The sequence below is a fragment of the Aethalodelphis obliquidens genome, unplaced genomic scaffold (assembly GCF_003676395.1).
Source record: "Aethalodelphis obliquidens isolate GAN/ISIS:26980383/991018 unplaced genomic scaffold, ASM367639v1 scaffold8, whole genome shotgun sequence".
In the NCBI taxonomy this organism is placed as follows: Eukaryota; Metazoa; Chordata; class Mammalia; order Artiodactyla; family Delphinidae; genus Aethalodelphis; species Aethalodelphis obliquidens.
In genome coordinates this window covers 28,920,259-28,936,420 of record NW_020837952.1, presented here as the reverse complement: position 1 = coordinate 28,936,420, position 16,162 = coordinate 28,920,259, and the positions used below count along the sequence as shown (strand labels likewise).

At 37.7% G+C, this 16,162-nt stretch overlaps 1 protein-coding gene across 2 annotated transcripts in view; it reads right to left on the bottom strand.

Moving 5' to 3' along the window:
* TMTC2 (transmembrane O-mannosyltransferase targeting cadherins 2) overlaps positions 1 to 16,162 on the bottom strand; it is a 429,464-nt gene that overhangs the window by 212,550 nt on the left and 200,752 nt on the right. For both annotated transcript variants that reach the window (XM_027107120.1, XM_027107119.1), the window contains exon 3: positions 5,475 to 6,303. In XM_027107120.1, the coding sequence (XP_026962921.1) occupies positions 5,475 to 6,303 (829 nt within the window). The remainder of the gene's footprint in view (positions 1 to 5,474; positions 6,304 to 16,162) is intronic.

Below are 16,162 nucleotides of genomic sequence, written 5' to 3'. Positions count from 1 at the left end.
CCCATCGTCATTTGCATCCAATCAGTTAATGACTGGCAGCTGTCTGCAGGACCAATTACTGAAGGCAGCAGCTTTCATGTATAATGCTTCATGAGGCTTAAAATCATATTCTGTTAAAGTACACGGAAGACTGAAGAACTCCAAAATTTGCAAAGGCTTTCAAAGGAGGGAAAGAAAAACTAACTCAATGAAATAACTGTAATCTCAGACAACCTTACATAAGACTGGCTTTAAAGGGTTTCTAATCTTTGGCTAGGCTCAAATAACATCACAGACAGAAAAATCTACCTTAAGGAAGATTACGACCAGTCTCATAACAGCTAAAGGAGTCACTGTAGCCGGAACTATATTTATTAGCATGTTATAAACAGAAAAAATCAGGAACCTGGATTTTAAAAGTTTTGCCTTGTATCAAAATGGAAGCGTATGTCACACAAGGCACTCGTGGAATCCAAAACTAACTCCACTCCCAATTCTAACCCTCTTATTATGGAGCATGCCTCAGTACCTGGTGTATCAACAGCGTATTTTACACTTTCTCTTCCTTTAATGAATGTACATTTTATCTCGAAACAGGTTCTCTAAACTCTTTCAGGAGAAGGATTATGACTAAAGTTTATTCATCAGTGTATTCGTTATTGAATGCCCTCTCTCTACCAGGCACTGTCCTAGTCGCTACATATATAGCATTAAAAAAAGGCGAAACTCCCTGCCTTCTTGTGTCGTGCATTTTAATGGACACTGACAATGCATTCAAACAATAAACACAGAAACATGGAGAATATAGTATGTCAAACGGTCCTAAGTGTTATGGGAAAAACAAAGTATGGAAAGAGGATAGGGAATGCTAGACAAGGCAGAAGCAGAGGGGTAGTTGCAATTTTTCAAAAGGTTGACAGTTTTACATACAGCACCTTACTGATAATGCAACACTGGACTGGAGACCTAGAGGAGGTGAGGGAGATAGAGGTGAGACTGTCCTGGGAAACACATTCCAAGAAGAAGCAATGACAAGTGCCAAAGCCCTGAGGCACGGGCTTATCTGGGATAGAGAAGGCACATCAAAGGGGGCCAGTAGGGCTGGAGTGAAGCAAGTGATGGCAAGGCTGGGAGATGTACAGTGTCAAGTCTCTGATTGTGTGCTTGACTTTGGGAGAAATGGGTGCCAGTAGAGGACTGGGGGCAGTGAACACCATACTCTGGCTTACGTTTCAAAGGAATCATTAGGGCTGCTGATGGCAGGCAGATGCTAAGGATGGAAAAATGGAAGCAGGAGTTCAGCTCAGACGTGTAAAAAGCTTGGAACTCATCACTCCCATTCTTACAACAAGAATACACTAAAGGAACTGCAAAACCAATGGCTTTTCTTGGGGACTTCCCTGGTGGCGCAGTGGTTGAGAATCCACCTGCCAATGCAGGGGACATGGGTTCGATCCCCGGTCCGGGAAGATTACACATGCCGTGGAGCAACTAAGCCTGTGCGCCACAACTACTGAGCCTGTGCTCTAGAGCCCGCATGCCACAACTACTGAAGCCTGCGCGCCTAGAGCCCATGCTCCGCAACAAGAGAAGCCACCGCAATGAGAAACCCACGCACCACAACGAAGAGTAGCCCCCGCTCGCCGCAACTAGAGAAACCCCGCGTGCAGCAACGAAGACCCAACACAGCCAAAAAATAAATAAATAAAATAAAAAATAAAAAAAAATGCTAAAGGAACTGCAAAACCAACGGCTTTTCTTGGAACCATCAGTGAATTGAGGTCACTGGGCAAACCATCACCAGGAAATCTGGAGAGACTGGAAAATCCAGTCATGCAGAGATGAGATTACCTGGAGCAGAAACTGATAGGAACAAGTAACTGGCGATTTTGAGAGGAGTTGCTGGAAGCTGAGTTGTGGAAGAGCTTCAGTAAGAGGGAGAAACTCCTGGAGGCCACGGTCTTAGGGGCCTCTACTCTTTTGTGGGTTTTACCTCCAGGGACCCCCATTCTCACATTGAAGAGCCAAGAAACAGGCCTTCCTGGCTCTACAAGAGGAGGAGAAATATAAATTTTATGAAATAAGCCCTGATCCCCCTCCATAACAAAGGTCTACTCTCCAGGGGAGTGGCCTTACCCAGAGCTGCGGGGGACAGTCATCCCTATCACTCCCATCCCCTCCGGCCTTCCTGTCCCAATTAGGAGACACAGGGAAAGCTAAGAAAGTTTCATAAAGGTTACAGCCCAGAGGCACCAGGATTTAATCACCAAATAAGAGGACACTTCCCTTCTCCTACATTTAACCAACACACTTACAGGGCTCCGTTATAAAAACGGTGAATTTACAGTGGAGAGAGATGCAAAATACAGACTCTGAGTTGTTGGTGAAGCCCAAAGACAACAGAGGAGACAAGAACAAGGACACCAGGGAAATACAATGCCTCTGGCACCTGTAGCTACAGCAAACATTAAACCGACGCCCAACTCAGAGCCAGATTAACATTAAAGCTCACATTAAGCCTATTTACCTAAGTTCTTATTACCTGATACAGCATGTCCGACTTTCACAAAAGCATGCTAAAAGGCAAGAAAATAGAAGAAAGAGGTTACTTTAGAGGTTTTTAGTAATAATCTGATGAAAGATGATGGTGACTTTGGCCATGATGTTAGCAGTGGAGGTGGTGAAATGTGGTCAAGTTCTGGATGTCCTTTTGAAGAGAGAGCAGAGGATTTGCTGATGAAATGCAGGTAGGGTGCAAAAGAAAAAGACGAGGTATGGAAGACTCCTAAGTATTGGTCAGAGCTCTTGAGAAAACGGAGTTGCCACCAACTGACATGGCAAATGCTGTAAGTAAAGCAGCTGGCTGGGGCGCAGGTTGGGGAGGGGGCATTATTCAGGAATTCAATTTCTGATGTCTCATAAGATTTATACTATTGGTCAGCTGTGTACTCATTTAACTAATAAAATTTGGAGTACCTAAATACTATAGCACTTCTTAAGTACTAAGAAGGAGACATGGAAATATATCAGAAACCAAAGACATGCTTAATAATTGTTTTACTGGGGATTTCCCTGGTGGTGCAGTGGTTGAGAGTCCACCTGCCAATGCAGGGCACATGGGTTTGAGCCCTGGTCCGGGAAGATCCCACATGCTGTGGAGCGGCTAAGCCCATGTGCCACAGCTACTGAAGCCCGCGTGCCTAGAGCCCGTGCTCTGCAACAAGAGAGGCCACTGCAACGAGAAACCTGCAACCAGTGGCCCCTGCTCACTGCAACTACAGAAAGCCCACAAAGACCCAACGCAGCCAAAAATAAATCAATAAAATAAATAAATTAAAAAAAATAATTGTTTTACTGAGTGAATGGATGAATGAAGAAATGATCAGTCATCTTAACCATGTCACCAAAATAACTTCAGCAAAATCGGAATCATAGTGTCAGCAGTACAGTAGCTAATGCTGGAAAATATCTAGGAGTTTACAAAATGCTTTTGCTTATTCTGGGACAGAGACTGCTAATCACACTGGCATCTCAGTATCTGCCCTCCCCTTCTTCAAGAGTTAATAAAATTTGGCTGGGTGCTTAGTTTCCCAAAATAAAGATAACATTTCTCAGCCTTCCTTGTAGCTAGGTGTGGCCAACAGTCTGGGAGCAAGCATGGTGTGGCAATTTCTGCGATACGCTCTTAAAGAGAATGGGAACACCCACCATTTGCCCTTTCTCTCCCTCTTCCTGTTAACTGAAGTGCTGATGTGATGCTGAGGCATCTTGGACCACTTGGACAGGGTGACACTACTGAGATGGCAAGGGAACAAAAGCAAAGGAGCACGGATCCAGAAAACCCACGGCGCCATCTTATCAGCGCTGGACTGCACAGGCTTAGATTGTTACATGAAAGAATAAAGTTTCTATCTTATTTAAGCCACTGTTATCTCGGCTCTTTGTTACAGTGGCTTAACCTGAAACTTAACCAATACATTTAACAAATCCTAGAACAACCCTGTGATGAAATTAATATGCTGGGGTTTTCTTTTAATTCCTTACTGTGTATCTCTTTCAAACAGCAGGAAAATAAACTAGCAACATAGCTTTGTTTTATATATTTACATGTACCAGTGAAGAAAAACCAGCTCAAAAGCATTCTGTTGAGAACTGATTGCAACAATTTTTACAGCAAGATTGGGGTTCAGGCATTCAATAAACTGTGCAGCACTCACTACCTAAAAAGCCACATGGTAAAGATTTTTCCAAGAGAATTGAGAAATTCTACGCTCTGTATTAGCTCAATTTTAATGTTTCTACTCCCATTAACATCTCTGCAATCTATTAAGCATTATAAGTACCAACAATTAGTCCCTTGGCTGAAAGAAATGAGCAGTGGTTCACTGAACTCTTGACTTAATTGGTCATCGATAGGGATGTCAGAGTTGTTTCTGGGGCATCTAGATCTTTGGATATATATATCCTGATACATATCAGCAGGCCATTCCATTCATTAGGAAGAGTTCACACATTCAGTATTTGAATAACTGGTACAGAAATGTGTTGGAAAAAGCCCAGTTCAAATGCTATGCAAGCAACCATAATTTGAAGGATAAAACACTCAAAAGTGCCTTATGAAGAACAAGACTCTTTGGCACTATTCACTATGATATATTTCTACACTTAAAATGTACACTTATTTTCGTTCAACTGCTCTCTAGCTTCTCTCATCATTCATTGCCTAAACCAGAGAGATCACTGAATTAACAGCTTTTGACTATTCATTTATGCTTTAAAGGCGACTTTCTACTCAAGCAATAGATTCTGAGATTTACTAAAATAATTTTTTAAATCAAAAGCAGTAATGAAAAATATGCTCCATCTTCTCCTTGTATAGTGAAAAGTTTATTTCCTTAAGTGACTTAAGGACTTTCAGATAAGAATATGAGAACTGCTTGGCAATACCCAGATTATTTAGTCTCTGCAAAGCTAAGGGTGACTCACACTTGCACGCACACACACTGATACCTACAGACACCATGTCAAGGTTCAGAGGTGGCCTTACCTCCAAATCTTTTAAAGGTATCAGTGTAAGCCTCGTGGTATTTCCTCAGGCAGTGCTTGGAAAACAGAAGAGCTAAACTATACTTATGTGGGATAACCTGACTTTCATTGCATGATGAAAAGAGATGATGTCCGTGCCAGTATTTTAGAATGTGGAAACCAAGCCTTTTTCTAAATTCTTACGATAGTCAGTATTTTTACACAATAGGAGCTCTAATTCCTCTGGACAAGTATAGTCAGAAACATAGGAAAACATTTCCCTATTCCAAATATGGAATGCTGGATGTTTCTAAAATAATGGTACTGCTCCCTCGCTTAAAAAAAAACAAAAATTATTGAGTAAAAGAACCTCTTCTTCCTTAATACTGTGTGTTTTAAGGCAAGAACCAAAGATATAAAAAGGCAGAAAAAGTAAACCGTCCAGGCAAAAGCATAAAATAAAATATTACCTTTAGCTGGGTTTACTTTTATCCCTGACCTATACAGCATTTCCTCATTCTGCCAGTCTCCGTTCCTGATCGCCGTCTTGAGTCCATAGAAAACAATTAACGTAGCTGTAGCATAAAAAATCAAGCTCTTGAGAAACCGCTTTTGGACTTTGACATAAAGGGCTCTCGCACCCACTGTAATGAGGAGGCAGAAGCCCATACTAGGAATATACAGTACTCGCTCTGCAATTACAAAGCCAACATAGAAAAACAGGTTCGTGGCAGGAACGAAGGGTATTATTAACAAAGACAAAGACAAAACAACAATGTTCTCTGTAGAAGGAAGCCGTGTTCTCTGTGACACATTATTTTTAATGCCATTTTCTACTTTGGATGGAAAGCTGGGCTTAATCTCTGAGTTCCGGTACTCCACCTCTGAATGGCAGCTATGTCCATTTGCATTCTGCTTGCCATTTGTTACAAATTTCCCGTTGCATTCTCTTTCTACGCTTGGGCTCTTCAAACCATAGTAGGCAAGGAGGAGGAGTCCAGTATAGAAGGCCACAGTGTGTAGGTTTCTCCAATCACAAATTGTTTTGAGCAGAGGCACGGCATCCATTGACCAATCAAAACTGAGGGTATCTGGGCAGAGCAACAGCCAAAGGTTCTTGGTTGGCAAGTAGAAGAAGGTGAGTGTGCGAGCCAGGAGGCTATCCGAATCAGCAGCTGGGTTGTCAGAGTTGGAAAAGCTTGGTGGTTTGTTTCCCATCCAGTATAAACGGGCACCCAAAAGGGAAGTTCCCCAGAAAGTTAACAAACTAATGCTGAGAAAAAGAGACAAGTTCTTCCTCTGAAACCAAAAAAGAGGGGGAAAAAAATTAAGATCATCATCAAGACAACATAGGAATACAACACTTAGAGATGAAAAATACTTTAAATGGACAACTAAAAACAGCATTAGGTTTCAAATACATGACTTCGTTTCCATCTCCTTTAATATCTGATGCTTACAGATATCGTAATGCTTAAAAAAAATGGACTATGGAATTCTACTCTGCATATAACTTTTGATGAGTATCCTTTCTTCTTGTTCCTCTCTAAATACCAATAACCAAAACTTCAATTTCTTGACCTCTATAAAACGGGTTGAATACATTTCCCTCTCGAAACTGGTGTCAGGTCAAAATAAGACTACAAAGTGGAAGTACTTAGCACTGTATATGGGATATAGTAAACATCTAATAAATGTCTTCTTTCATTTTATAGTTTAGATTCTGGGGAAAACAAAGAGCAGACATGCCAAAAAATATGGAGTATGACAGGATTCTGCATGCCTCAATCGCATTTAGCTACAGGCTTTTCAAAAGCTCACTTTATGCCACCTTGCTTTTACAAAAGACCTAAATTAGTACCTATTTTCATTAACAACAACAAACATGCAAAGAGCATTTTCACTTTTACAAAAAAGGTGAAAAGTGAAAATAGGTTCAGCATTTGTTTTTGCAGGGAGCCACCTACAGAGGCAGTGCGTACCCCACTGAGCGGCACCACCAAGCTCCTTCCCCAGGAGCTATACTCAGCATCAAGCTGCCATAGCTTTAAACTGTTTCTGTGAGCATTTGCACTTTATCTTGATTTATCTGGTACATCCAGTTAGCAAGATGTGCCCTCAGGTAATAGCTTATTTGCTTTAAGCCATTTCGGCTTGCAAAAGGTTTCACAGGAACAATCTACTTTCGGATAGTAAAAACCATGGTATGTCTATGCCAGTCCCCATTTAATTGTCTTGAATCTCCTTGCAGAATTTATAAACTGGGTTTTCATCTGCTACCCTGTGCTCTCAGTGACATCAGTGACAATAAACATCTAATAAGACTCCTCGTGAATCCTAAAATTTTCATGTCGATAACTTTTTAAAAATAAAATGACTTTAATGATGGACTTATTTCAAGAGAAAGACAGCAAATTGTGAGAGGAAGGCCAAAGGGCATCCCTGTTAATGAGAAATTTCTGGCAAACTCTTTCAACATGAATAAGAACTTAGTGACCTCAAATAATTTAAGTCCTGAAGAAGCAGTGGGGAAGGGGGAAGGATGGACACCATATCCCAACTTTAATGATCCACTGCTAATGTGATCTCTTACTGCACACATTCTGGCACTATATAAAACTATCTTCCTCAAAGACATTCAGAAATGTGCTTGGAACCATGCAAAGAATATGCCAAATATTTAGTTTAAAAAACAATCTATAAAAGGCAACAAAAGCAAAAATAAACAAGTGGGACTACATCAAACCAAAAAGCTTCTGCACAGCAAAGGAAACCATCAAACAAAATAAAAAGGCCACCTACTGAATGGAAGCTAATACTTGCAGGTCATGTGTCTGGTAAGGGGTTAATATACAAAATATATAAAGAACTCATACAACTTAATAGAAAAAAACAACAATCTGTTTAAAAAATGGACAGCGGATTTGAACAGACATTTTTCCAGGGAAGATATACAGATGACCAATAGGTATAGGCAAAGGTGCGCAACATGACTAATCCTCAGGGAAATGAAATCAAAACCACAATGAGATATCACCTCACACCTGTTAGAATGGCTATCGTCAACAAGACAAGAAATAGCAAGTGTTGGCGAGGAAGTGACGAAAAAGGAACACTTTTGCACTATTGGTGGGAATGTAAAGTGGTGCAGCCACCATGGAAAACATTTTTGAGGCTCTTCAAAGAATTAAAAAATAGAACTACCATATGATTCAGTAATTCCATTTCTGGGTATTTATCCAAAGAAAAGTAAATCACTATCTTGAAAAGATACCTGCACACCCATGATCACTGTTCACTGCAGCAGTATTTACAACAGCCAAGACATAGACAACCCAAATGTCCATCAATGGATGAATGGATAAAGAAAATGTGGGACATATATACAATGGAATATTATTCAACCATAAAAAAGAAAAGCCTGCCAATTGCAACAACACAGATAGACCCTGAAGGCATTACGCTAAGTGAAATAAATCAGACAGAGAAGGGCAAATACTGTATGATCTCACTTATAGGTGGAATATTAAAAAAAAAAAAAGCAAAACACTGAGCTCATAGATTAAAGAAAACAGATTGGTGGTTGCCAGAGGCAGGGGTTGGGGGGATGGGCAAAATGGTTGAAGGGATAAAGGTGGTCAAAAGGTAAAAACGTCCAGTTATAAGATAAATAAGTCGTGGGGATGTAATGTATAGCACGGTGACTATAGTTAACAACACTGTATTGCAAATTTGAAAGTTGCTAAGAGAATAGACCTTAAATGTTGTTGTCACAAGAAAAAAAACAGAAATTTTTGTGTCTGTGGCGATGGATGTTAACTAAACTTACTGTGGTATTCATTTTGCAATACATATATGTATCAAATCATCATGTGGTATATCTAAAACTAATACAATGTTAAATGTCAATTATACCCACCCAGAAAAGAAAAAAACCTTAGTCCACAAAACAATATATTTTGAGCATGTACAAGTTCTATTAAAACAGTGTCTGCATTAAACTGTCACTGGCCTCTCCTCCTCTGACTCTCCCTTGTTCACCCCAACTCTAATTGCTGGAAGCCACAGAACTCCTCATGGATCATCTGCTCCATCTCTACTCTGAACTGAATAATCTCAGCAAGGATCGTGATTTTAAAATTTATTAGTAAATACTAATGACACCACCTTAACTTTCCTTCATCTCCATGGTCATTTATCCAATTGCCTGTTGGGCACAGTCATAGACACCTTAGGTACCTCAGACTCAAGATGCCCAAAATAGAAATTGTTCGTTAATATCGTATCACAGTAACACTAAATTCACAGAATTAACTGCCTCAGTGTTTTAAAAACATCTGTGGCAGACTTCTGCTCAAAATTAATTCATGTAATGTTATATGGAATTTTTAATGGTTGGGGGAGTAATATGTTCATTCATCACCGAACTTTCAGTTTCAGGTCTGCCCTATCAAAATGCAATGTTTGAAGACTCATTTTCATCTAAGAATAACTTTTGCAAACTATTCTTTTGCTCCCCTGAAATTCTACCTAGCAAAAGTCCTAAAATTTCTTGATTTTAGGGGAAAAAACGCATAAAACCATATGTTAAAAGTTGTAATAACTTGTTGGATCAATCACGAAACTGAGTATTCTTAGATTATGCAAGAGAGAAACACATCATTTGTCAAAGACAAATGAGGCCAGGTATCAAGGTATCATAAAGGAGACAGATCTTGGAAAACAATTCAACTTTGAATTTGTACCAAAGTCCATTTTGTAACTAAGTATTAACCAAGTGTTCTAAGTGTAATTAGGGCCATTCTATTACAGAATCTTCTGGTGGGGGTAAGCAGAGAGGATGAGCAGAAGGAAGAAGGCATTACAAAAAACAAGCTGTAATCAGGCAAGAAAAGCAAGGGAGTAAGAGAACCTTGGGGAGGGAAATTAATCAGGTTTCTTTGCTGGCGTGAAACTCCAGAAGAAGTTAGCCTTAATAATTACATAATTCTATCTGATTCCTAAATATAGAAATGTCATAAGGCAAACCTACCCTATCCATTAATTTTTATTTTTTTATTTTTTTTGCGGTTCGCGGGCCTCTCACTGCCGCGGCCTCTCCAACTGCGGAGCACAGGCTGCGGACGCACAGGCTCAGCGGCCATGGCTCACGGGCCCAGCCGCTCCGCGGCATGTGGGATCCTCCCAGACCGGGGCACGAACCTGTGTCCTCTGCATCGGCAGGCGGACTCTCAACCACTGCGCCACCAGGGAAGCCCTATCCATTAATTTTTAATAAAAGCATCATTATATTGAATTTTAATAAATTTCTATCAAAATAAAACAAGATTTAAGATATGATAAAATGATTCTAGTTTAATAATGCTGGAAGAATATTTAAATATACTAAACTACAAAACAAAAATGTGAGTAATGAAAACTATTCAACGATAAATACTATATAAGAAGGCTAAGTGCTGAGAAAATGAGAAAAATGAAAAAGCATAAAAATAAAATACTAGCATGAAGTACTTTACATTTTAAAACATTTTCACATATAGTCTCTGATTTAAACAACTGACATAATAACTAAGATCAAGAGACATAAAGGTTGTGAAGTGAGATGCTCCATACACTCATTCTGCCATAATGGTGAAGTCTACAAGGGCTAAATAAATTACACTATTAAAGGAAAACTGAGCTAACAGGTAAAAGAAAATTGATGTTGAAATGTTTAAAGTAGAAGAGTTTCTAAAGCCTTGTGATAGGCTGATACTTTAAAAAAGTGGTAGCCAAAATCTGAAATTGCAACTTTCAAGTCTCTTTAATGCCTTCTCACAGAATTTTGTTTAAAATTATCACCTATAAAAATGGGATTCTGATAAAACCAAATCTCTCTTCTAACCTCACATTCACTATTCCTGTGGAGATGGCCTTAAAAGGTGAAAAAAAAAAGCATGAAAAGATTTTATTTATTAATTTTAATCCTTACGTTCTGATTTATGGATTAAATCAAATTAACAATTTTTTATTGAGCTACAACTAGGAGCCAAGTGACCATACAATTAGCCTAGCATTTCTGCAATGTTTTGTTCTTGGCTTGGTGCGTCAAATAGATTCAACACAGTTATTTCAAAGATAAGCCATGAGAGTTCTGATGAACTGCCACCATAGACTTGAAAGTCAAAACTAGTAAAGTTTTGACTTGAAAGCCAAAACCACGTATAGAAGATGAATTCCAAAGGCTGGGAAATTTAAACATGATCTAAGTATAACCTTTGATTGGGAGCATTAGAAAATGATTGAAATTTAATAGCAAAAGCATAATCAGTTCATTCAACACATCATGAAGGCTGCTTTATGTGGCAGACACTCTTCTTCTATGTGCTGGACATACACCTGTAAGAAGAAATGAGAGCCCATGTGCTCTTGGAGCTTTGTGTATTCTACTCTGCCTAGAAAAATACTTTGAAAGGAGAAAAATCTTAGTGTTTTCAATGATAGTTTTCAAACCTAAAGGACCATCAATATCAATTGTGAGCTTTTAAAAATACTGATACCCTAGTCTGACTAAAATCTCCATAGGAGATTGTAATATAGGCAAGGCTGAGAATCATCACATATTTGCACAAGTCTAATTCTTATTACTACCACTAAAAATACTGTTGGACTCTGGCTTTCATTTCACAGTCTAAGGCATATTTTCCTCATTCTAAATGAAGAAACCATAATGAAACATAAATAATGCTTGCTTTCAGTCTCTGGGACAAATTGAACTCAGCATAATAAATGAAAGTCAGGCTATAAAGGAATTGAGGTCTTTGGAATAAGTAGAATTCAGGGTTGAAACATTCAAGTCTTGTTGCAACATTCAGAAGACAGAGGGTTTGTTCTCAGAAAAAAAAAAATGAGACTTCTAAGTATGAACCACAAAAAGCCAATAATCCAAGAGTAAATACAGATGTGAAACTACAGACAGGAAATTCAGAGAAAAGACAACAATAAACATTTGAAAAGATGCTCAATCTCATTAATAAAATGAAAGCTGAAGTGAAAAGAATATATTTCAAATGAACCTAAGTGAAAAAACAAAAAAAAAGAATTGGATATTAAAGTCCCTGAAATTGTGTTGAAATGACAACTATCGCACATTGTGAAAAACATAAATTGTACAATTTGGGTGGAAAATTTGGAAGTGTTTAGTTAAATTAATAATTTGTATTCCCTATCATTTGGTAATCTGGATTTAGTTACTCTCTAACAAAACCTCTCAGATCTAAATACAATGTCATCTAATGCAGCACTATTTATAAAAGCAAAAATAAGGAAATAGCTAAAAATTTCAATAGAGCAATATGAAAATAAATTATGGTATGACCATATAATCTAATCTATAAGGTAATTAAAAGGAAGACCAGGGTCTCCCTGGTGGCGCAGTGGTTGAGAGTCCGCCTGCCGATGCAGGGGACACGGGTTCGTGCCCCGGTCCGGGAGGATCCCACATGCCGCGGAGCGGCTGGGCCCGTGAGCCATGGCCATTGAGCCTGCGCGTCCGGAGCTTGTGCTCCGCAACGGGAGAGGCCACAACAGTGAGAGGCCCGCATAGAGCCAAAAAAAAAAAAAGGAAGACTATATATATAAACTATATATAATATATATAAAGAGATACAAATATTTATATATATGCATACATAAATATCAACATGAAAAATGCTATATAGCAATTAAGACAAACCAAATCATTTTAAAGTAACATGACTAGTGAATAATCATTGTGTAAAATATTCGTATCATAAAACCATATTGGCTATTCAGGAAAAAATACCATCTATTTTTCACAAATGCATACATATATATGTAAAGGTTTTTTGTTAGCTTGTTTTTGTTTTTTTTTCCCAGTCTAGAAATAATTACACCAAACATGAGATGATGAAATCTCTGGGACAGGATAGGGCAGGGAGATGGACTGATGGATAAGAGACAAAGGGGGCTTCAAATTTCTGCGTAATTGCTATTTATTCACAGCCTCCCAAAATTTATTGTAAAAAACAAGGTTTGACAATTCGATGTGCCTAAACTTATATTTCTTGGGTTAAAAAAAAATTTTTTTTTGAAATATGCAAATAATGTTAACAAATCTAAATTCTGGTCATAGGTACTTAAGTATCTGATGTGTTAGTTCCTATAATTTTCTATATTTAGTATTTACGGTAGCTATAATTTTATAATTGTTTCTTCATTAAAAAATACTTTTCCGGGCTTCCCAGGTGGCGCAGTGGTTGAGAGTCCACCTGCCGATGCAGGGGACACGGGTTCGTGCCCCGGTCCGGGAAGATCCCACATGCCGCGGAGCGGCTGGGCCCGTGAGCCATGGCCGCTGAGCCTGCGCATCCAGAGCCTGTGCTCTGCAACGGGAGAGGCCACGACAGTGAGAGGCCCGCGTACCGGAAAAAAAAAAAAAAAAAAAAAATACTTTTCCGTGTCCGTATTCAATCTATCTACAATTATTTTGTGATCCTTACCTTAATTTTGCTAGCAAATCTCTTAATTTCACAATGCACTCTAGTTGGGATACAAAATTATGATAATATTACCCCAAGGCACTCTTTTATATCTGGGGTATAATCACTGACACATCTTTGAATTCCCAGAAGCTAATACACACTCTGACATTTGTAGGTATTCAAATAAATTATTCTTAAACTAACTCTGACCCTCAAACCAAAAGTCTGTTTATACCTATCATCGCACACATTCTGAATCTTGTTATGATAAATCCTCACTCCTAATCCCTTATGAAGCCTCATAAATTAAACAATATTGCACAACTCCAAGGCTATTTAAAAATAGTTTGTTGTCATCATATACAGAAACTTGGCCTTGTCACCTTTATAGCATAACACTTTTTGCCTGTTTCAATCTTTCTCCATGAAAAGTACACACAAAAGCAATGACATATGTTCTGGAGGAACAGTTTTCTGACTACAACTTCATTTCAAAAGTAGAATCAGAAATGGGAAATTGCACGACTAAAAAAATTCTTATCAGACACATTTTATGTCAATTATTGAAGGGACAGGGTTCCTTCATGGTTTAATTCACTATTTACTTACAAAATGATGTAAATCTGCTTTATGAAAGTCTAATTTCTCTAAAAGTTCAAATACATTCATCTTTTTAAAAATTCTTCTTTAACATAAAAAGGGGAATCAGACCTAATCTCCATCTCATTTTAAAGAATTATACATTGCTAATCACAAAATCTTACAGGGATTTTTATGGAACTGTCAAACATAGGCAATCATAGAATGGAAATCCGCTAAGAATATAAAGTGCATGGTTGACAATTTTATCTGTATTCTCTGGACACACTAATCGAATACAAGAATGTAGCTACAGCTTAAGCAAATAATGAGAAATTTATCATAGAACATAAAAGTCTTTCCCACACATCACCTGAAATATGAAGGCAAAGCTGATGAGAAGACCCTGCCATATTAATTAGTGGTGATGTCTTTATAGAAGCCCTGTGGTGATTTTCTCCTATGGGGAGTCTTTGACTAAAGAAATAATACAAGAGAAAAGCAAAAATCAACTACAACAGCTCCCCTCTCTCTATTATTCAAGGAAAACTGCCACTCATGATGGCAACTTCAATACTGTCTTCTGCTCTCACAATTTGTGAGACATAAAGGAAACTGAAAAGGATTATTTTAGACTCAATGAAAGAAAAACGTAAACATTCTGCCTTAGAGTATTAAAACCATCATGAGGCTCACTTTTTTGGCAAACTAATGAAAATAAATTACTTACACATAAGGCCCATTTAATTCCAAATTAAGCCCCTGGCAATGATAGTAGAGTTGTAATAATAACGTAGATAAAAATCAGTATCTGAAAGTTATAAGAATAACTGAGAGAAAAGGCTATCCAGACATAACAAAAATCGAGCATTCCCTATTTTGTATCCACCATTCATCACTGAAGTCATAAGCTTTCACTTTATCAACAATATTGGATTTCTCCTCACTGTCCTCCTTTCTGAAATAGTTCTCACTGGAGACTCACTCCAAAACACGAATACAAAAGCAGATTTTTCTGAATATGTGACAAGAAGGAATGCATGGCTAAAAGTATAATTAGAAACTTTTTTCTAGAATATATTCATGTGATTAATCAAAGTTTTGCCATAACCAAGTTGTCAGGTAGTTCTGTTTCCCTTCAAAGGAAAAATGGGTTTCCTTATTAATACTTACCCTCTATACAACATCAGAAACTTTTTTCCATACCAACTAACAGACAAGATAAAAGAATTTTAATGTTTGGTATTTCAAAAGCTATAAAGAGGTTCAATGGGTGGGCATATCCAGTCTTTGTGAGGAAAGAATTTAAAAACTAAGGGCATTTAAAAAAAAAGTATGTTGGTGAGATACTTAACACGTTACATTATAAGGAATTTTTTCATTTATTCAAGCTGACTCTACAATACACCATAATACTTTGTTAAGTTTGGCCATCTATCAGGAAGTATTTCACATGTCCAGAAAAATATTTAGCATCTCAATAAAATCAGTTATAGCCTGAAATTCACTGATGAAAATATACAGATTTTTTTAGACCAGATTATAACTTACCCAACAAGGTTTTCATCAAGGGAGAGTATAGTTATATAAAAATCCAGAGTGTTGAAGCGTATTTCATGTATCTGATATAAGGAATGACACAGGATATTTATCTGAAGTTTAAAATCAAATATATTTGGATCGATTTGGTAGTAAAAAGCCACCAGAAACAACAGGATTTTTTTTCTTATTTCAATTATAACCACAACTATTAGCCTATTTGAAATCTTCTCATATTTCTTCATATATATGATACTAGCTAACATTGGTAAAAATGGACATTTAGAATAGTCTTTAAATGTGATGTAAAGAGAAGAAACCTAAGACAACTATCTATACTTCTTTTATTTAAGCGTACTTGAAAACACCTCCTTAATTTTACTTAAAATTTTGTTTTATTTATTCCTTAAAAAACTTTTGTTTTATTTATTCCTTAAAAAATTTTTGTTTTATTTATTCCTTGATTTCGAATACCATTTTCCAATAAAAGAAACCAAGGTTCCTTGGAGAAATGTACTGATTTTAGGACTGGAGCAGGAAATATACAAGATGATCCT